The sequence below is a fragment of the Rana temporaria genome, chromosome 1 (assembly GCF_905171775.1).
Source record: "Rana temporaria chromosome 1, aRanTem1.1, whole genome shotgun sequence".
NCBI lineage: Eukaryota > Metazoa > Chordata > Amphibia > Anura > Ranidae > Rana > Rana temporaria.
In genome coordinates this window covers 91,848,117-91,871,367 of record NC_053489.1, presented here as the reverse complement: position 1 = coordinate 91,871,367, position 23,251 = coordinate 91,848,117, and the positions used below count along the sequence as shown (strand labels likewise).

The following is a 23,251-nucleotide window of genomic DNA, read 5'->3' as shown; positions in this document are numbered from 1 at the left end:
TTATGTCCAGTCAGGATAGCGTAACCACCGCCCGGCCGTCATTCTGCTATAGGCCGGGCAGTAAGTGGTAAACACAGGCAGAGGAAGTGATGTCACGCTCCACGAGGCGATCTTTTTGACCGGCGCTTGTGGAGTGAAGACATCTAACGTGAGTGGCACCAACACTACACTAACACCAGTACACATAGGCACATGTAAGTGGTTAAATAACGAAAAACACGGCTATTCAGCGTTTATCAGCGTTTTTTAACCCTAAGCTTTTATGGGAATATAGTTTTGCTAAAAAACACAGAAAAACTCGCTCTACAGCTTTCTACAGCGAATGTTATTGGCTTTTTTTTATAACGTCCCGTGTGCATGAGGTTTGGGATTTGGAAACGTTGCAAATTGTGATCCCTGTTATTTTCAGTGGCTCTCCCCCCTCTCCTGTCCTATGACTACCCCCCCCTCTCCTGTCCTATGACAACCCCCCCCTCTCCTGTCCTATGACTACCCTTCCCCCCTCTCCTGTCCTATGACGACCCCTCCCCCCTCCTGTCCTTTGACGACCCCTTCCCCCCCCCTCCTGTCCTATGACGACCCCTCCCCCCTCCTCCTGTCCTATGACGACCCCTCCCCCCTCCTCCTGTCCTATGACAACCCTTCCCCCCTCTCCTGTCCTATGATAACCCTCCCCCCCTCCTGTCCTATGACTACCCTCCCCCCTCTCCTGTCCTATGACTACCCTTCCCCCCTCTCCTGTCCTATGACTACCTTCCCCCCTCTCCTGTCCTATGACTACCCTTCCCCCCTCTCCTGTCCTATGACTACCTTCCCCCCCTCCTGTCCTATGACAACCCCTTCCCCCCCCTCCTTTCCTATGACGACACCTTCCCCCCTCTCCTGTCCTATGACAACCCTTCCCCCCTCTCCTGTCCTATGATGACCCTCCCCCCCTCCTGTCCTATGACTACCCTCCCCCCTCTCCTGTCCTATGACTACCCTTCCCCCCTCTCCTGTCCTATGACTACCTTCCCCCCTCTCCTGTCCTATGACTACCCCCCCTCTCCTGTCCTATGACTACCCTCCCCCCCCCCCTCCTGTCCTATGACGACCCCCCCCCCCTCCTGTCCTATGATGACCCCTTCCCCCCTCCTGTCCTATGATGATCCCCCCCTCTCCTGTCCTATGATGACCCCCCCCTCTCCTGTCCTATGATGACCCTTCCCCCCCTCTCCTGTCCTATGACGACCCTTCCCCCTCTCTCCTGTCCTATGACGACCCTTCCCCCCCTCTCCTGTCCTATGATGACCCTCCCCCCCCCTCCTGTCCTATGACAACCCCTTCCCCCCCTCCTGTCCTATGACGACCCCTCCCCCCCCTCCTGTCCTATGACGACCCCTCCCCCCCTCCTGTCCTATGTTGACCCCTCCTGTCCTATGACGACCCCTTCCCCCCCTCCTGTCCTATGATGACCCCTCCCCCCTCCTGTCCTATGATGACCCCCTTCCCCCTCCTCCTGTCCTATGACGACCCCACCCCCCCCCTCCTGTCCTATGACAACCCTTCCCCCCTCTCCTGTCCTATGATGACCCTCCCCCCTCCTGTCCTATGACTACCCTTCCCCCCTCTCCTGTCCTATGACTACCCTTCCCCCCTCTCCTGTCCTATGACTACCTTCCCCCCTCTCCTGTCCTATGACGACCCCTTCCCCCTCTCCTGTCCTATGATGACCCTCCCCCCTCTCCTGTCCTATGACGACCCCCCCCCCTCTCCTGTCCTATGACGACCCTTCCCCCCCCTCTCCTGTCCTATGACGACCCTTCCCCCCCCTCTCCTGTCCTATGACGACCCTTCCGCCCCCTCTCCTGTCCTATGACGAGTCTCCCCCCCCCTCCTGTCCTATGACAACCCCTTCCCCCCCTCCTGTCCTATGACGACCCCTCCCCCCCTCTCCTGTCCTATGACTACCCCCCCCTCTCCTGTCCTATGACTACCCTCCCCCCTCTCCTGTCCTATGACTACCCTTCCCCCCTCTCCTGTCCTATGACGACCCCTTCCCCCCCCTCCTGTCCTATGACGACCCCTTCCCCCCCTCCTCCTGTCCTATGATGACCCCTCCCCCTCTCCTGTCCTATGATGACCCCTCCCCCTCTCCTGTCCTATGACGACCCTCCCCCCCCTCTCCTGTCCTATGACGACCCTCCCCCCCCTCTCCTGTCCTATGACAACCCTTCCCCCCCTCTCCTGTCCTATGACGACCCTTCCCCCCCTCTCCTGTGACGACCCTTCCCCCCCCTCTCCTGTCCTATGACGACCCCTTCCCCCTCTCCTGTCCTATGATGACCCTCCCCCTCTCCTGTCCTATGACGACCCCCCCCTCTCCTGTCCTATGACGACCCTTCCCCCCCCCTCTCCTGTCCTATGACGACCCTTCCCCCCCCTCTCCTGTCCTATGACGACCCTTCCGCCCCCTCTCCTGTCCTATGACGAGTCTCCCCCCCCTCCTGTCCTATGACAACCCCTTCCCCCCCTCCTGTCCTATGACGACCCCTCCCCCCCTCTTCTGTCCTATGACTACCCCCCCTCTCCTGTCCTATGACTACCCTCCCCCCTCTCCTGTCCTATGACTACCCTTCCCCCCTCTCCTGTCCTATGACGACCCCTTCCCCCCCCCCCTCCTGTCCTATGACGACCCCTTCCCCCCTCCTCCTGTCCTATGATGACCCCTCCCCCTCTCCTGTCCTATGACGACCCCCCCCTCTCCTGTCCTATGACGACCCTTCCCCCCCTCTCCTGTCCTATGACGACCCTTCCCCCCCCTCTCCTGTGACGACCCTTCCCCCCCTCTCCTGTCCTATGATGACCCTTCCCCCCCTCCTGTCCTATGACAACCCCTTCCCCCCCCCTCCTGTCCTATGACGACCCCTCCCCCCCCTCCTGTCCTATGACGACCCCTCCCCCCCTCCTGTCCTATGATGACCCCTCCTGTCCTATGACGACCCCTTCCCCCCTCCTGTCCTATGATGACCCCTCCCCCCTCCTGTCCTATGATGACCCCCTTCCCCCCCTCCTGTCCTATGATGACCCCCTTCCCCCCCCTCCTGTCCTATGATGACCCCTCCCCCCTCCTGTCCTATGACGACCCCTTCCCCCTCCCCTCCTGTCCTATGACGACCCCTTCCCCCCCTCCTGTCCTATGACGACCCCTCCCCCCTCCTGTCCTATGACGGCCCCTTCCCCCCCTCCTGTCCTATGACGACCCCTTCCCCCCCTCCTGTCCTATGACGACCCCTTCCCCCCCTTCTGTCCTATGACGACCCCTCCCCCCTCCTGTCCTATGACGACCCCTCCCCCCTATGACGACCCCTCCCCCCCTCCCCCCCTATGACGACCCCTCCCCCCCTCCTGTCCTATGACGACCCCTCCTGTCCTATGACGACCCCTCCCCCCCCTCCTGTCCTATGACGACCCCTCCCCCCTCCTGTCCTATGGCGACCCCTCCTGTCCTATGACGACCCCTCCCCCCCTATGACGACCCCTCCCCCCTCCCCCCCTATGACAACCCCTCCCCCCTATGATGACCCCTCCCCCCTAAGACGACCCCTTCCCCCTCCTGCCCTATGACGTCCCCTCCCCCCTCCTGCCCTATGACGACCCCTCCCCCCTCCTGTCCTATGACGACCCCTCCTGCCCTATGATGACCCCTCCCCCCCCTGTCCTATGACGACCCCTCCCCCCTATGACGACCCCTCCCCCCCTATGATGACCCCTCCCCCCTCGTGCCCTATGACGACCCCTTCCCCCCTCCTGCCCTATGACGACCCCTTCCCCCCCTCCTGCCCTATGACAACCCCTTCCCCCCTCCTGCCCTATGACGACCCCTCCCCCCCTCCTGTCCTATGACGACCCCTCCCCCCCCTCCTGTCCTATGACGACCCCTCCTGTCCTATGACGACCCCTCCCCCCTCCTGTCCTATGACGACCCCTTCCCCCCCTCCTGCCCTATGATGACCCCCCCTCCTGTCCTATGACGACCCCCCCCCCCTCCTGCCCTATGACGACCCCTCCCCCCCTCCTGTCCTATGACGAACCCCCCCTCCTGTCCTATGATGACCCCCCCTCCTGTCCTATGACGACCCCTCCCCCCGGCCTATGACGACCCCTCCCCCCCTGTCCTATGACGACCCCTCCCTCCCCTCCTGTCCTATGACGACCCCTCCCCCCCCTCCTGTCCTATGATGACCCCTCCTGTCCTATGACGACCCCTCCCCCCCTCCCCTCCTGGCCTATGACGACCCCCCTCCTGTCCTATGACGACCCCCCCCCCTGCTGTCCTATGACGACCCCTCCCCTCCTGTCCTATGACGACCCCCCCCCCTCCTGTCCTATGACGACCCCCCCCTGCTGTCCTATGACGACCCCTCCCCTCCTGTCCTATGACGACCCCCCCTCCTGTCCTATGACGACCCCTTCCCCCCCTCCTGTCCTATGAGGACCCCTCCCCCCCTCCTGCTACTCTTCCCCCTCTTACGTGCTCTCTCTCCGCCTCCTGTCCTGTTTAGTGTGGGAGATATCCTCGGTTGTATTTTTCCAACACCTCAGCTTCTTTTCTAACTAATGCATAGACGGCCCGAATGTTTTTAGTCTGTATTTCTTCCTCTATCCTCTCCTCTACTTTCCGATTCCGCTCTCTCTCCCGTTCTTCCCGCATTTCCTTGGTTTCTTCCACCAGCCGGTGTATCTCGCTTTTAGTTCTCAGGTACTGCATTCTCATTTTGTGGATGATTTTTTCCTGTCTTTTTTGTTCCTCTTCTCGCTCCTTTTCTTGCTCTTTCCTCTTTTCTTCCCTCAGCTCCTCTGCCTTTTTCTGTTCATCCCTTGCCCTCTTCCTGTCTCTCCATTGCCGTGCCTTCTCCCTGTCCTCCATACTTCTCAGGCGCCTTCTCGCATTGAGGGATGCAGTGCTTTCCGTCATCTTTCGTTCCTCTTTTAGCTCTATCTTCTCTTTCGGCTTCTTGGCCCTTGCCTGTACTTCCTGTGCTATTTTCTTTTCTCTCTCCTCCCGCTTATTCTCCTTCTCCACTCTCTCCTGCAGTGATCTCGCATTGCGGGTTAGAATGTATTCCCTCATTTTGTTTGCCTTTTCTCGCTCTTTCTTCTGTCTTTTCCTCCAATTCTCGTCCCTTTCCTGTGCTATCTTCGCCATCTTCTTGTCTTTCTCCTCCCGCTGTTTCTCCTTATCCACTCTCTCCTGATGTAATCTCGCATTGCGGGTTAGAATGTTTTTCATCATTTCTTGGCCCTGTTTTACCTTTTTCTTCTCTACTTTCTTGTCCCTCTCTGTTGTTCTCAATCTAACCTCCTGTTTTTTTTTATCCTCCTCTATCCTCTTCTCCTCTGCTCTTCTTTTATTTTCCCATACTATTTTTTTATTGGTTTGGCATCTATCGATTATTTCCAGCCTTGCTTTCATTTCCTTTGCTTCTTTCTTCCTAATTCTTTCATCTGTCGTCAGCACTATCCTCTGACTGTTTATATTAACCTATAAATAAAAAGAAAAAAGTCAGTGGGAGTTCTGATATAAAATTTGAGTTTCATTGGCATGAATTTGGATTTGGTTTTGTACGGTTAGTGATGTGATTTAGAAGTTACTTGTAAAGTTTGATCTGCATTACATAAAGTGTGACCCATAGTCTAGATCTCCATGTTTGGCATCGCCCCTCCCTGCACACAGTCTATGTCGATCCAAAATCTTCTGCTATATGGTATAGGGGATCGTTCATACCCATATAAAGTTATTTTTATTCTATGTCCAGGAGATTTCCCATCACTTCCTGTCCTAGAGACGCAACAGGAAATTCAAGTAAAACTCTCTAAAGTGAATGGAATTCCTACCATTCGGGTGTCCCCATTGGAGGCTTTTCCCTCACCAATTGCTCTGAATTTTGGGTTTTCATTTTTAAGGCTAAGACCATTTTCAGTAAGTACAGAAAATACCCAATGATCTTGCCAAAAATTCTGTGGATGGATAGTATTACTGATGTTCTTCTGTAAACTACTAATCGCCCATCCCCTATATGTAACCAGTATGAACCGGTTTGTAGTCCAGCCTGGGTGGTGGTGATGACCCCTTCTATAGATACAGTGAAGGAGTGAGCATGGCCACCCAGGGACAGGAAATATGTTCTTCACAGGATATGTAGGTGGGAATAAAGGGCAAATGAAAACAAACGTGGCCATGTGTCCATATTCTGCCAATGATGTCATGTGCCCCTCCCTTTACATATATGTATTGTGTCAGAATAGTGAAATGAAAGGTAGATACTTACTCTGCTGCACATCTTTTGCTCTGTGAATTCCTCTTGATACTCAACGTATAATAACAAACTGTAAAGACAAGAAAAGACAAGATTTAGCGATCATTATTTATAACAAGATATCACACACAGTCATTGGCCAGAACTACGACTAACGGCAATCATTACACAACGACTGACCAGGAGCCGATTCACAGGCCAAGGCAATAACGTCTTATGATTTGAACAGATTTTCGAATAGTGGGGGAGGGGCTTTGGGGTTAAGGTTCCAGTGACCATCAATGATTGTGTTTTTTTAACCGCTAGCTTTCCACAGGATTACTATAAACGTCCTGTCTTTGAAGAGGAATACAGTTGTTATGGTAGCACCTAGCTACCATAACCCCCCTGTATCCTCTTCAAGAGCCGGCGGTTCTCTTTCAGATAAAAGCGGTCTCTGCGGCAGATTTGCCGCAAGATCACTTTTATCGGCGACAGGGCCCTCCGCCGCTTACCGTGGCCGTCGGTAACGGTGAAGGCGATCCAGACCTGTCCCTAGCCTGGCATGGAGACAAGTGAGGGGAAGATAGCGCTCGCCCGTCTCCAAGTCATTGCAGGGCGGAAGCGACGTCAAAACGTTACTTTCGCCCATAGCTCTTAAAGGGACATTTATTTTTTATTTTTCAAATGACACTTTTTTATTTATTGCATTTTAGTGTAAATATAAGATTTGAGGTCTTTTGAACCCCAGGTCTCATATTTAAGAGGACCTGTCATGTTTTATTCTATTACAAGGGATGTTTGCATTCCTTGTAATAGGAATAAAAGTGACAACATTTTTATTTTTTTAAATATGAGATCTGGGGTCAAAAAGACCTCAGATCTCATATTTAGACTAAAATGCAATAAAAAAACAAAAAACTTGTCATTTGAAAAAGTGACTATAGGAAAATGTGCCTTTAAGAACCATGGCCCAGATTCACGTAGATGGGCGCAAACTTGTGCGGGCGTAACGTATCTCATTTACGTTACGCCGCCGCAAGTTTTTCAGGCAAGTGCTTTATTCACAAAGCACTTGCCTGTAAAGTTGCGGCGGCGTAGCGTAAATCACCCGGCGGAATTCAAATTCGGCGGGTAGGGGGGCGTGTTTCATTTAAATGAAGCGCGTGCCCGCGCCGAACGGACAGCGCATGCGCCGTCCCTAAAATATCCCAGCGTGCATTGCTCTAAATGACGTCGCAAGGACGTCATTGGTTTTGACGTGGACGTAAATTACGTCCAGCACCATTCACGGACGACTTACGCAAACAACGTAATTTTATAAATGTTCGACGCGGGAAAGACGGCCATACTTAACATTGACTGCGCCTCATAGACCCAGGGGCAACTTTACGCCGGGAAAAGCCTAAGGTAAACGTTGTAACTTTACTGCGTCGGACGCGCGTACGTTCGGGAATTCGCGTATCTAGCTAATTTGCATACTCAAACTTACGCCTGTCGGATCTAATGGATATCTATGCGTAACTGATTCTAAGAATCAGTCGCATAGATACGACGGCGCTAGGCAGATATACGACGGCATATCTGGAGATGCGCCGTCGTATCTCTTTTGAGAATCTGGGCCCATGGGCGGAAGTGATGTTTTGACGTCGCTTCCGCCCTGCAATGCTATGGAGACGGGTGGGGGCCATCTTTCCCTTCACTCGTATCCCAGCCAAACAGGAGACCGGACACGATCGTCTCCGCCACTGCCGATGGCTCTGGTAAGCGGCAGAGGGCACGGGAGAGCAGCGGGAGGGGTGCCCTCTCCCGCCGCCGATAACAGTGATCTTGCGGTGAATCCGCCGCGCAGACCACTATTATCGTTTTAAGGACTGGCGTCTGAAGAGATGGATATCTCGGTTGTGGCAGCAGCTGCTGCCGTTACCGAGATATCCCTCTTCAAAAAGAGGACATATATAGTCGTGCGCAGGTCCTTAAGTGGTTAAATATCACCAAATCTTTATTGGTGATTATAGGAGTTTGCTTTTCATATAACTGCTGCAGGAGATTTGAGTTGAAAGGTCATGTCTTGTTTACTCCTTGGAACATATATGGCAGTTGTGTTTCCATGGAGATAGAAGGCAGACATTCTATTAGCCTTCCATCCCCATGGAAACTCAACTGCCATATATGGTCAAAGGAGTAAACAAGACAAGACATGACTCCTGTGCAGTGTGATGGAAATTTAAATGTAATACAAAAGTCATTACTGTCCGAGGAACCTGCTATATTTTATATATAATTATATATATTATAATTTTTATATATATAATGTTAAAGAATTTTTTTTAAACCAGGGACAATTAAAAAAAATCTCACTGAGGCTCTAAAAATAGTACAAATTCTATTACTGCCTGCTACGCCCCTTCTCCAGGAAAACACACACACATATTCTACAATCTACACAGAGCAATGCAAAACATGACCTACCTCTTCGCTGTCTCAACAACAAGTGACTAACTGCCTCCCGCCTCCCTTATAAACCCTGCCTTATGCTATGCTATGATGTCAGAGTGGAAGAGTGGGCGGAGCCTAATCATGTGACCTGCCTTATATGGTCAAATGAGTAAACTCAGTGTCATGACTCCTGTGCAGTGTGATGGGGCTACATGATGGAAATTTAAATGGAATACAAAAGTCATTATTGTCCAAGGAACCTGCTATAATATATATATATATATATATATATATATATATATATATATATATATATATATATATATATATATATATATATATATATATATATATATATATATATTATAATTTTTTTATATAAAAAATGTTATATATTTTTTTTATATAATATATATATATATATATATATATATATATATATATAAAAATATATATATATATATATATATATATATATATATATATATATATATATATATATATATATATATATATATATATAATTATATACATATATTTTTTTTTTAAATCTCTCTATCTATATATTTAGGTTTGTGTAGACTGGTGACCGTTAAAAAATCTCACTGAGGCTCTTAATGCGCCCTGTTGACATTCCCCCTTTCTATTCTTTCTGAAACCCATTGTCTAAACAGGAAGTGAATGTGAATTTCCCCATTGGGGACACTAGCAGTAATAAGAACCTATCCAATGAGATTTGAAAATAACAGTCACATGCCTGAAAATAAAGATTCTTATTTGTGTGTAAAGATTTGTAATTGAGAAATATACTGCAAGTAACTTTTTAAAAACATCTTTTTTTTTTTTCTACAATTTTTTTTTTTTAAATTGGTGTCAGCGTCTCTTTAACACCAGCCCAACTGTCAGTCCTGTTTTAACTGTAATTTCCAAATGTCATTTGACTCATCTAAAAAGTTAGGCCCCTTTCACACTGTGGCGGGAGCCGCGGTGGCAGTATAGCGCCGCCCGTCAGATTTTCCGCGGGATTCAGTCGCTAGCGGTGCGGTATTAACTCCCGCTAGCGGCCGATAAAGGGTTAATACCGCCCGTAATGCGCCTCTGCAGAGGCGCATTGTGGGCGGCATTACCGCGGTATCCCATTGTTTTGAATGGGAAAGAGCGGTAAAGAAGCGGTATACATACCGCTCCTCTCACCGCTCCAAAGATGCTGCTTGCAGGAGATTTTTTTCTCTCCTGCCAGTGTATCGCCTCAGTGTGTATCGCCTCACATTGAGAATGCTGGGCAGGAGTTTTTCAGGCGGTATTTAGGCACTATTTTTAGCGCTAAACCGCCTGAAAAACTCCTCAGTGTGAAAGGGGTCTTACTGTCACTTTTTTTTGAAAATAAGGATGCTTTTTTTGTATTAAAGGATCACTAAAGGGATTTTTTTTTTAGCTAAATAGCTTCCTTTACCTTACTGCAGTACTGGTTTCATGTCTTCATTGTTCGTTTTTGCTTTGAAGTGGCTGTAATTCTGCTCTGATCTCCACACTTCCTGGTTGTCTTTTTCCTTATAACCATAGTACTGGGAGCTTTTCACTGTAGGTCTAAGCTGTCATTACTGTGTGTCTAAAACTTAACAGAACCAATCAGATTCATTTTAAAAACAAAACACTGCCCTGGATTTGTTTGTTTTTGTTCTGTGGGTCTCTCTAGTTCACAGGAACATGAAAACAGTTTAAAAGTGAAACTAACCTGCAGGCACATTATATGATTGATTTTTTATCTATTTGTAATCATTTTTAAAAGGAATCAGTTAACTTTTATGTCTCTATACCATGTAAACAGTCATTTCAGCAAAAAAAAAAAAAAAATTCCTTTAGTGACCCTTTAATCCTGTGAGTTGAGCCTTATTTACCGATCAGCCATAACATTATGAACACCCACCTAATATTGAGTAGGTACACTTTTTGCCACCAAAACAGCCTTGACCTATCGAGGCGTGGACTCCAATAGACCTATGTAGGTATGCTGAAACCAAGTACTATTGCAATAAAATATCAAAACTTTTTTTATTTTACATTATTAAAAGCATGTCAACGACATCAGGTGTCCCCAGCGGAGTCCCTGCTTGCATCTCGGGGTGTCCCCAGCGGAGTCCCTGCTTGCATCTCGGGGTGTCCCCAGCAGAGTCCCTCCTTGCATCTCGGGGTGTCCCCAGCGGAGTCCCTCCTTGCACCTCGGAGTGTCCCCAGCGGAGTCCCTGCTTGCACCTCGGGGTGTCCCCAGCGGAGTCTCTGCTTGCATCTCGGGGTGTCCCCAGCGGAGTCCCTGCTTGCATCTCGGGGTGTCCCCAGCGGAGTCCCTCCTTGCACCTCGGGGTGTCCCCAGCGGAGTCCCTCCTTGCACCTCGGGGTGTCCCCAGCGGAGTCCCTCCTTGCATCTCGGGGTGTCCCCAGCGGAGTCCCTCCTTGCATCTCGGGGTGTCCCCAGCGGAGTCCCTCCTTGCACCTCGTGGTGTCCCCAGCGGAGTCCCTCCTTGCACCTGGAGGAGTTCTTAGCGGAGTCCCTCCTTGCACCTCGAGGTGTCCCCAGTAGGGTGCCCACGTGTCCCGGATTGCCCGGGACCTTCCCGCAATTAGCAGATCGGTCCCGGGCACCCCCATTGCAGGACAATACAGCGTCCCGGGCCGGATAGAAACTGATGCCAGGCAGCCGTTCTACCGTCATCCGGCCGGGCCAGCCCAGTAGTGTAGCGTGGGGGTGGGCAACCAGTGCTCTTTCCCCTGCGAGTAAGCTCGTTTCAAACCTGTCCTCTGCCTCTGTGCTGCTATGAATGTTATTGCTGCTGTCCCATCCCAAGAGTGACTTCCTCCAGCAGCCCCTATTATCACTGTGCATGATCAATAAAGCAGACTCCAGTCCTCAGCACCTGCACCTCCCCCTGCCCAGGGACTCCAGTGGTCTGGTCCAGCCTGTCCTGTCCCCCATGATGCCTCAGGTGCTTGCCTTGTGTGAGTGGGAGGGGCGGTGCTCGGTGCAGACGAGCGTGTGGAGAGTGCTGGTGGAGTTCTTGGCCTGCAGGGGAGGAGTGCTGCTTCCTCTGAAGTGATCCATCTCACAGTGTCCCTTTCTCATGGCTCAGTTATGTCACCCTCAAGAAGGGACCCTGCGAATCTGCAATACAAACAAATCATGTCCTGAGGAAGGGCTTCTGCGTGTAACTTCTTCCTCTGGAGCGACTGGGAGATAGCAGTCATCTATGGATGATCTTCATGGATGGAGGCCTGGAGTGGTGAGTGAAATCCACCCATCTACCTTGTGTTTGTGTGGGGAAGTAGTCAGTAGTGCAAGTACTGCAGGAAGGAGTGTAGTGGTCAGGGGGGTCAGTGTAGTGGACAGGTCATTTTAGGGGTCAGGTCAGTGTAGTGGGCAGGTAGGTCATTTTACAGGTCAGTGTAGGGGGCAGGTAGGTCAGTGTAGTTGGCAGGTAGGTCAGTGTAGGGGGCAGGTAGGTCAGCTGCCTCTCAAAGTGACTGAACCCGCCACTTTCACCTTCCCTGGGCTCTGGTGTGTCAGACTTGTGGCAGGCTATGGGTGGCAAATGGCACTGCATCTGGTGTCAAGTGACACACTGCATATGGTGGCACGCTGCATCTGGCGGCAAGTGACACACTGCATATGGTGGCACGCTGCATCTGGCGGCAAGTGGCACACTGCATATGGTGGCACGCTGCATCTGGTGGCAAGTGACACACTCCATATGGTGGCATGCTGCATCTGGCGGCAAGTGACACACTGCATATGGTGGCACGCTGCATCTGGCGGCAAGTGACACACTGCATATGGTGGCACGCTGCATCTGGCGGCAAGTGACACACTGCATATGGTGGCACGCTGCATCTGGTGGCAAGTGACACACTGCATATGGTGGCACGCTGCATCTGGCGGCAAGTGACACACTCCATATGGTGGCACGCTGCATCTGGTGGCAAGTGACACACTGCATATGGTGGCACGCTGCATCTGGCGGCAAGTGACACACTCCATATGGTGGCACGCTGCATCTGGCGGAGAGTGACACACTGCATATGGTGGCACGCTGCATCTGGCGGCAAGTGACACACTCCATATGGTGGCACGCTGCATCTGGCGGCAAGTGACACACTCCATATGGTGGCACGCTGCATCTGGTGGCAAGTGACACACTCCATATGGTGGCACGCTGCATCTGGTGGCAAGTGACACACTCCATATGGTGGCACGCTGCATCTGGCGGCAAGTGACACGCTCCATATGGTGGCACGCTGCATCTGGCGGCAAGTGACACGCTCCATATGGTGGCACGCTGCATCTGGCGGCAAGTGACACACTCCATATGGTGGCACGCTGCATCTGGTGGCAAGTGACACACTCCATATGGTGGCACGCTGCATCTGGTGGCAAGTGACACACTCCATATGGTGGCACGCTGCATCTGGCGGCAAGTGACACACTGCATATGGTGGCACGCTGCATCTGGCGGCAAGTGACACACTCCATATGGTGGCACGCTGCATCTGGTGGCAAGTGACACACTCCATATGGTGGCACGCTGCATCTGGTGGCAAGTGACACACTCCATATGGTGGCACGCTGCATCTGGCGGCAAGTGACACACTCCATATGGTGGCACGCTGCATCTGGCGGCAAGTGACACACTCCATATGGTGGCACGCTGCATCTGGTGGCAAGTGACACACTGCATATGGTGGCACGCTGCATCTGGTGGCAAGTGACACACTCCATCTGGTGGCAAGTGACACACTCCATATGGTGGCACGCTGCATCTGGTGGCAAGTGACACGCTCCATATGGTGGCACGCTGCATCTGGTGGCAAGTGACACGCTCCATATGGTGGCACGCTGCATCTGGCGGCAAGTGACACACTCTATATGGTGGCACGCTGCATCTGGCGGCAAGTGACACGCTCCATATGGTGGCACGTTGCATCTGGTGGCAAGTGACACGCTCCATATGGTGGCACGCTGCATCTGGTGGCAAGTGACACGCTCCATATGGTGGCACGCTGCATCTGGTGGCAAGTGACACGCTCCATATGGTGGCACGCTGCATCTGGTGGCAAGTGACACACTCCATATGGTGGCATGCTGCATCTGGTGGCAAGTGACACGCTCCATATGGTGGCACGCTGCATCTGGTGGCAAGTGACACGCTCAGGGTTCCCAATGATTCTGCATTATGGTGAGTTGAACTATTTCATTATCTATTACAATGTAATAATAGAAAGGAATATGATTTGATCATCCTAACCATAGGTGTGCGCAGCCTATTGCATTAGGGTGTGCGTCCCAAAGCTCACACACACACGCACGTGTGTGAGTATATTGACGGTGTCAGTAGGGTAGAGGTTGGTGTTGGTACAGCAGTGGACGGTATCATAATTTTTTCATTTTTATTTAGTTTTTTATTATTTTTACTGAATTTTTTATTCATTTTTTTTATTTTTTTTAGGAGCATCATTAGAGGACTTCAGTGAAATACCAGGGGTCCAAACAGGGGTATTCTGCGGCACACGGGGTGATTAGGGTGGGCCCTGGCACACGCCTATGATCCTGACACCATATCAAGCATGGTGTTGGGATGATATGAGTGCTAAAACCAGCAAAAAACAGCCATTCACCTGTTCGGTCCTTGGCAAAATTGTCCCTGAATGGCAGTTTGGAAATGTGGTCACCCTAGTGGGGTAGTCATGGAACATTCTTGTGGACATCTAAAGAAGCCCTTGTACAGTATATAGGTAACTTTAATGCATTGCCCTTTACTGCATTGCCCTTCTGTAACAGAGGAACACACAAACAGCATTCGTGTGAATATTGGGCCAGCCTAGGAAACCCGTGGTAGCTGCAGTGTGTGGGAGTCAGTACATTCTAATAAACAAGTCAAGTGAACAAAAAAATAGGAGAATGTGTGAACAATGTTTTATCACTTCTCTCTATCCAGTATATTCTATAACACATTTCTAGGATATTTGCCAAATTAAGTGCTTTGAGGATCCATCCAGCTGTGTTACATGCTAATCGAGTACACACATTATCTGACATGTTACAGTAATGCTGTGAGATTTATATTTAGGTCGTCCAGCATGGTTCTTTTCGGCTATTAAAATAAATGATTTATCAATCTGCTACAAAATACATAGGCCCCGATTCACATATAATTATGTTGCTCCTGGGCAGCGTAACGTATGTGATTTACATTACACCGCCGCAGGTTTACAGCGTTAGTGCCTGATTCTCAGAACACTTACCTGTAAACTTGCGGCGGTGTATCGTAAAAGCGCTCGGCGCAAGCCCGCCCAATTCAAATGGGGCGGGCACCATTTAAATTAGGCGCGTTCCCGCGCCGAGCGTACTGCGCATGCTCCGTCGGGTAAATTACCCGACGTGCATTGCGCTAAATGACGTCGCACCGACGTCATTTGCTTAGACGTTAACGTAAATGGCGTCCAGCGCCATTCACGGACGTCTTACGCAAATGGCGTAGATTTTTTTAATTTAGACGCGGGAACGACGGCCATACTTAACATTGGCTGCGCCTCATAGACCCAGGGGCAACTTTACGCGTCGCAAAGGCTACGGAAACGTCGTAAATTCTCTGCGTCGAGCGCGCGTACGTTCGGGAATCGCCGTAATTTGCTAATTTACATAAGCGACGGGGAAAACGACGTTGGCGACACCTAGCGGCGGGAAAAAAATTGCATTTAAGATCTGACAGCGTAAGAGCCTTACGCCTGTCAGATCTAATGGGTATCTATGCGTAACTGATTCTAAGAATCAGTCGCATAGATACCCGGGGCCAGATTAGGACATACGACGGCGCAAATGGTGTTGCGCCGTCGTAACGCCTTTGAGAATCTGGGCCATAATTTCTCTCTTTTAAAGGGTATTTTCTGATTAGCCAGAAATCTGCATGTTAGCATCATATGTTGTACATAGGTCCTCTCCGTAGCTTCCTTCAAAATTAAAGCATAACCCTCAAATTGGTGTCTTATGCATTGCCTGGTGGACTGTACATAAGCGACGGGGAAAACGACGTTGGCGACACCTAGCGGCGGGAAAAAAAATTGCATTTAAGATCTGACAGCGTAAGAGCCTTACGCCTGTCAGATCTAATGGGTATCTATGCGTAACTGATTCTAAGAATCAGTCGCATAGATACCCGGGGCCAGATTAGGACATACGACGGCGCAAATGGTGTTGCACCGTCGTAACGCCTTTGAGAATCTGGGCCATAATTTCTCTCTTTTAAAGGGTATTTTCTGATTAGCCAGAAATCTGCATGTTAGCATCATATGTTGTACATAGGTCCTCTCCGTAGCTTCCTTCAAAATTAAAGCATAACCCCCAAATTGGTGTCTTATGCATTGCCTGGTGGACTGTACTCTGTCCTTTTAGAAATAACGCTGCTCAGTGCTCACTAAGCAAAGCTGAATTAAAATCATAGGCGTGCGCACAGGGTGTGGCAGGTGTGCCTGGGCACACCCTAAAAACCTTGTGTACATTAGCATTATTGCTCTGTGTGCTGGCAGGTTGATGGGAAAGATCTCCCTCTTACCTGCTCTGCCATAAGAGAAGTTCTTACGCACTTCTCTTTCACCCTGCCTGCAGGGAGAATAATCAACCGGGGCCATATACATATAGACACACACACATATATGCATGTGTGTTTGAGCTTTGGGGTGCACACCCTAAAGATATAGGCTGTGCACACCTATGATTGAAATAGTTAAACAGCACAACAGATGATGCTGAAGTGAAATCTAAAAGTCATTTTTCCATGCTCTGGATTTTGAAGATACTAATCAATACATGATTTCAATACAGTGCATGCCAACTTTATACATTTTCAGTTCAGATACATTTTGGTTTAACAACAATTTTATGTCACTCTAATGTTATGGTAGCACAAGGAAAACCCTGAACCCGTGTTTGCAAAGTATAGATTACATACCGTTGGTGGTAACCATCAACACTGTGGGGCTGATTTACTAAAAACAATGCGCTGCGCCGGTTCATGGCTTAATTGGCATGCCGGATGAATACTTAATTAGGCGCATGAACCAGCGTAGCAGAGGGTGCAATGCAATAATAAATATGTAAAGCCGCCAAACTCCCTTTAGAAGTCTATGGGAGAAATCAAAAGTGTTAATTTTAAAGGTTAATATGCTAGTTTTTGTCCTAAAAGTGCCCCAGGGGACATGTATCAATGCATTTTTTATTTTTTAAAACGGCACGGCTGTTTTTTCAGGAGCAGTGATTTTTGCTTGAAGTGCAACAATAAAAGTGAAATATTCCTTTTAATTTCGTACCGTACATGTATAATATGCATGTAAATGAGCGCATGTTTCCAGTGGTTAGAACTGTCTCTGCACAAAATGACATTCTGAAGGAAAAAAGTCATTTAAAATCACTCGCGGCTATAATGAATTGTCGGCTCCCGGCAATTCAGAGCAAATGCATTCATAAAAAAAAATAAAAAAAAGCGTGGGGTTCCCCCCAAATTCCATTACCAGGCCCTTCAGGTCTGGTATGGATATTAACCACTTAAGCCCCGGACCAATATGCTGCTAAATGCCCAAAGGCGTTTTTACAATTCAGCACTGCGTCGCTTTAACAGACAATTGCGCGCTCGTACGACGTGGCTCCCAAACAAAATTGACGTCCTTTTTTCCCCACAAATAGAGCTTTCTTTTGGTGGTATTTGATCACCTCTGCGGTTTTTATTTTTTGCGCTATAAACAAAAATAGAGCGACAATTTTGAAAAAAATTCAATATTTTTTACTTTTTGCTGTAATAAATATCCCCCAAAAACATATATAAACATTTTTTTTCCTCAGTTTAGGCCGATACGTATTCTTCTACCTATTTTTGGTAAAAAAAATCGCAATAAGCGTTTATCGATTGGTTTGCGCAAAATTTATAGCGTTTACAAAATAGGGGATATTTTTATTGCATTTTTATAAAAAAAATTTTTTTACTACTAATGGCGGCGATCAGCGATTTTTTTCGTGACTGCGACATTATGGCGGACACTTCGGACAATTTTGACACATTTTTGGGACCATTGTCATTTTCACAGCAAAAAATGCATTTAAATTGCATTCTTTATTGTGAAAATGACAGTTGCAATTTGGGAGTTAACCACAGGGGGCGCTGAACGTGTTAGGCTTCACCTAGTGTGTGTTTACAACAGTAGGGGGGTGTGGCTGTAGGTCTGACATCATCGATTGTGTCTCCCCTATAAAGGGGATGACACGATCGATGCGCCGCCACAGTGAAGCACGGGGAAGCCGTGTTTACATACGGCTCTTCCCGTTCTTCAGCTCCGGAGAGCGATCGCGACGGAGCGGCTATAAACGAATAGCCGCGCCGTCGTCCCGGATCGCTCCCCGAGGAAATCCGCCCGCTGCACGCAGCCGGAGGGGGGGGGACCCAATCAGAACCCCGACCCGCGGAAAGGCAAGGACGTATATATACGTCCTTCTGCCTGTCCGTGCCATTGTGCGGACGTAAATAGTCGTGCGGCGGGCGTTAAGGGGTTAAGGGGAACCCTGCCGTCAAATAAAAAAAAAAATGAGGATCAGACCCCCGACCCGCGGAAAGGCAAGGACGTATATATACGTCCTTCTGCCTCTCCGTGCCATTGTGCGGACGTAAATAGTCGTGCGGCGGGCGTTAAGGGGTTAAGGGGAACCCTGCCGTCAAATAAAAAAAAAATTACGTGGGGTTCCACCCAAATATCCATACCAGGCCCTCCAGGATTTTAAGGGGAACGCCACCCCAAATTTTTGAAAAAAAAATGGCGCTGAGTTCCCCCAAAAATCCACGCCAGACCCCTTATCCGAGCACGCAACCTGGCCGGCCGCAGAAAAGAGGGGGGGATGAGAGAGCGCCCCCCCTCTCATGAACCGTACCAGGCCACATGCCCTCAACATGGGGAGGATGCTTTGGGGTCCCCCCTAAAGCACCTTGTCCGCATGATGATGGAGACAAGGGTCTCATCCCCGCAACCCTGGCCAGTGTTTGTGGGGGTCTGCGGGCGGAGGGCTTATCGGAATCTGGAAGACCCCTTTAACAAAGGGGACCCCCAGATCCCGCCCCCCCTGTGTGAAATGGTAATGGGGTACATTGTACCTCTACCATTTCACCAAAAAAGTGTCAAAAATGTTAAAAGCCGGTTTTTGACAATTCCTTTATTAATGTCTTCTTTTCGCGCTTCTTCTTCTCCCATCTTCTTCCTTTCTGCGTTCACTCCGGTTTCTTCCTCCATCTTCTTCTTCCTCTGCTTCTTTCTTGGGTCTTCTCGTCCGCATCTTGCATTGGCTTCTTCCTCCATCTTCTTCTCCTTCCTTCGGTCTTCTCGTCCGCATCTTGCACGGCTTTTTCTTCCCCGGACGATTCGCTTCCAATTGAAGTTCCCGCTGTGTGATGCTCCTGTTCTTCTGACAGTTCTTTTATCACTGAGGACGTGGCGTCATCCGGTGACCCTGCCCCCCTCTGACACCACGGGGAAAGCCATAAGAAAGTCCCCATGTGGTACATGTGTGTCAGAGGGGGGCGGGGTCACAGGAGCTTCACACAGCAAGAACTTCAATTGGAAGCGGATCGTCCGGGGAAGAAGAAGCTGTGCAAGATGCGGACGAGAAGACCGAAGGAAGGAGAAGAAGATAGAGGAAGAAGCCGGTGCAAGATGCGGATGAGAAGACCCAAGAAAGAAGCAGAGGAAGAAGAAGATGGAGGAAGAAACTGGAATGAATGCAGAAAAGAAGAGGATGGGAGAAGAAGAAGAAGAAGCGCAGAAAGAAGACATTAATAAAGGAATTGTCAAAAACCGGCTATTGTCTTTTTTAGCATTTTTGACACTTTTTTGGGTGAAATGGTAGAGGTACAAAGTACTCCATTACCATTTCACACGGGGGGCTGGGATCTGGGGGTCCCCTTTGTTAAAGGGGTCTTCCAGATTCCGATAAGCACCCCACCCGCAGACCCCCACAACCATTGGCCAGGGTTGTGGGGATGAGGCCCTTGTCCCCATCAACATGGGGACAAGGTGCTTTGGGGGGACCCCAAAGCATCCTCCCCATGTTGAGGGCATGTGGCCTGGTACGGTTCAGGAGAGGGGGGTGCTCTTGCGTCCCCCCCCTCTTTTCTGCGGCCGATAAGGTTGCGTGCTCGCATAAGGGGTTTGGTGTGGATTTTTGGGGGAACTCCATGCCATTTTTTTAAAAAATTTGGGGTGAAGTTCCCCTTAAAATCCATACCAGACCCGGAGGGCCTGGTATGGATATTTGGGGGGAACCCCACGTCATTTTTTTTAATTTGATGGCGGGGTTCCCCTTAATATCCATACCAGACCTGAAGGACCAGGTAAATGAATTTGGGGGGACCCCCACGTTGTTTTTTTTTAATGAGCAATGACGTTCTCTGTATTCTTTATAGCCATGAGTACTTTTAAATTACTTGTTTTTCCCCTTCAGAAATGACATCTTGTACAGGGACAGTTCTAAGCACAGGAAACATGCACTACTTCACAGGCATACTATACCTCCCCCGTATGAAATTTAAAGGAATACTTCACCTTTATTGTTTCACTTTAACCACTTCCATACCGCGCCTATTCTGGCACTTCTCTTCTTCATGTAAAAATTATATTTTGTTTCTGTAAAATTACTCAGGACCCCCAAACATTATATATATTTTTAGCAGACACCCTAGGGAATAAAGTGGCGGTCATTAAATTGTTTTATTTCTAACGGTATTTGCACAATAATTTTTCAAACACTTTTTTTTTGCCAAAAAAAAACGGTTTAACGAACAAAAAATAACAAAACAGTAAAGTTAGCCCAATTTTTAGGGATAATGTGAAAGAGGATGTTACACCGAGTAAATAGATACCTAACTTGTCACGCTTTAATATTGCACACACTCATGGAATGGCGCCAAACTTCAGGACTTAAAAATTAATTTTTTAGGGAAAGTGATAGTAAAGCAGATGCAGATTTCTAGGATCGGAACAAATGTTTCTAGTGAAAGGCAACTGGTGTTTTCTATTAAACAATGGCTAAATGGGCCATTGACATGCATCACAGTTGATCTGAGGAATGTGTCTTTGCAAATTTTAACTAAATGAAATCCTTTCTTATTTTTACTTGGGGCTAGAGTGCAGAGGGATTAAAAGTCTGCTCATTTTTTGGGGATGTTTGCACCCCTGATAGGGTGAAGACACCTCCCAAATTTTGTCACTTTCTACTTCAAATTCATTCACTTCCTGTCACATAGCCAAACAGGAAGTGAGGGTAAAACCTTACTAATGTCTTTTCTTGGGGACACACATATCAATCTAAATAGTTTCCCATTATGTAAATTGCACTCTAGCATTTTGCTGTGTACACCCCAAATTATTAGGGATCTTGGACTTTGGGGTCCATTTACTAAAGGCGAATCCACTTTGCCCTACAAGTGAACAAGCAAGGAAGAAAAGAACAAAAAAAAAATACTTTTGCTTCTACATGATTGGATGTTGAACTCATCATTGCTTCCCCTCCGATTTTCAGCGACTGCGCTTGTACTGCAGAGTGGCTTTGCCTTTACTAAACCCAAACTAACTAATCATTTGGGGTGTACACAGCAGTGCTGGAGTGCAATTTGCTTAATGGGGACACTAGTTAGATTGACCTGTGTGTCCCCAAGAAAAGGCATTGGTAGGGTTTTAACCTCACTTCCTGTTCGGCTGTGTGACAGGAAGTGAAGCCAATTTTAAGAAACGAGACACAAAGCCCAACCCAAAAATCACAAGCAGGGGTTCTAACACTCACTTGGCTCACTTCAAACACCCACAATTAGAATAGGATTGCCTTGCGCTAGATTTAAGCACAGTCCTGCAAATCAGCACTTCAAGCCTGTGCGCTAACCCCCCCCCCCTCAACAGGCCATGTTTGCAGGTTTTCCTTCATCTTACACATGTGCTTTAAAAGACAGTCTGGACAGCAATTCTTGATAAGATAAATCCACAAAATATGTCCTGTCAGGGGTACTTGAGGACTAAGGCTGAGAACCACTGCAGTAAAAAGGAAAACATTAAATACTTACTGCTCTGTATTTTTCCTTTTCTGGTGACTAAACATGGCAGCACAAAATCCATGCATGAAGGCACCAGGAAAGAAGCTTCGAGACAAAAATCACACCTGTTTTGTTTTGTTGGCCAATCAGCCTATTTCAGCTGCAGCTGTCAAAATATGTAACATGAAAAAGTAACAAAAAACAAACTTCAAAATTTTAAAGTAATTGTATTGGTCAACAAAACAGGACTTTGAAAAAACAGCAAGGAAAGCAAAAACAAACAAAAATCAAACAAAAATAAATAAATAATATAAAAAATAAAAATAAACATAGGTTCATTCGAGACAGTAAACATAGTTTATGCAATGGAAATTAACAGAAGATTAAAAAGACCCAGACATCTATTAAGGATTGAAACATTAATTAGTGACAACATCTTGAGAAAGATTTAGCAAAATAATGCAGCGTAAGAAAAATTACATCCAAGTGAACACCCTAAAAACAACATTCATTGACAACCTCACAAATATTTCAGGCGAAGATAGCCCCCACCCAAAATAAATAAATAAACCAGTCACAAAACCCTTGATCAAAAACATATCTGTTTTGCAAAGACATAAATAAAATAGGCATTTCATAAGGACACACAAATATAATCTTGCCAGCCTGCCCCACACACACTCTTGGCTCTTTTCAGGGCAAGGTAACAAATGCTCTCTGCCAGCTTTATATAACATAGGCTTGTGTGCTAATGAGGCGATTGAAAACACATGCACAGCCCAGGAAACACACAAAACGCAAGTTCACCCAATGTAGAGACTGAACTTTAAAGTGAGTACACCTTTTAAGGATGTCCTTAACTTACTAACCCATAAACACGCTCTATAAGCATGCCCAGACTAGGGATGAGCCGAACATACCCGGGTTCGGTTCGCATCAGAACGTTCGAACAGACCGCGAACATTTAGAACCCCATTGAAGTCTATGGGACTCGAACGTTCGAATTCAAAAACGATCATTTTAAAGACCAATATTCAATTTAATGTTGGTAAACGTCTTTCAGAACCCGGGTCTTGCCCCAGGGAACATGTATCAATCGAAAAAAATATTTTAAAAACGGACGTTTTTGCGGAGCAGCGATTTTAATGATGTTTAAAGTGAAAAAAAAAATGAAAAATTCCTTCAAATATCACACCTGCTGTGTGTCTCTAGTAGTGGCACATGTTTAGAAATGTCCCTGCACAACATTAAATTATTATAAGAACAAAGTAATTTAATACTGGTTGCGCACGTGCTGTGTGGGAACAATATCTCGATTATTTTAGGGGTGGTGGGGGGGTGGCATTATCTTTTTGGGAAAGCAAAATTGTAGAAAAAAGGGCACCCCTCAAACATACTGTAATTGTAGCGCAACAAAGAGCCACGTGCAAA

General features: G+C 48.2%; 1 protein-coding gene across 1 annotated transcript; it reads right to left on the bottom strand.

Moving 5' to 3' along the window:
• Positions 1-4,540: 4,540 nt before the first annotated feature.
• Positions 4,541-21,906, bottom strand: LOC120933548 (golgin subfamily A member 6-like protein 6). Its single transcript, XM_040346846.1, has 3 exons — positions 21,851-21,906; positions 6,312-6,369; positions 4,541-5,524 (listed from the first exon to the last, which is right to left on the bottom strand). The coding sequence occupies exons 1-3, from the start codon at positions 21,904-21,906 to the stop codon at positions 4,541-4,543; spliced, it is 1,098 nt and encodes a 365-aa protein (XP_040202780.1).
• Positions 21,907-23,251: the final 1,345 nt, after the last annotated feature.

Bases quoted from the DNA above. Each gene is read 5' to 3' on its own strand.
- LOC120933548 (XM_040346846.1), bottom strand. From the start codon at position 21,906: ATGCATGGATTTTGTGCTGCCATGTTTAGTCACCAGAAAAGGAAAAAT. The intron at 6,370-21,850 runs GTAAGTATTTAA...TTGTCTTTACAG, and splicing joins AAAAGGAAAAATACAGAGCA to TTTGTTATTATACGTTGAGT. The intron at 5,525-6,311 runs GTAAGTATCTAC...TTTTATTTATAG, and splicing joins AGCAAAAGATGTGCAGCAGA to GTTAATATAAACAGTCAGAG.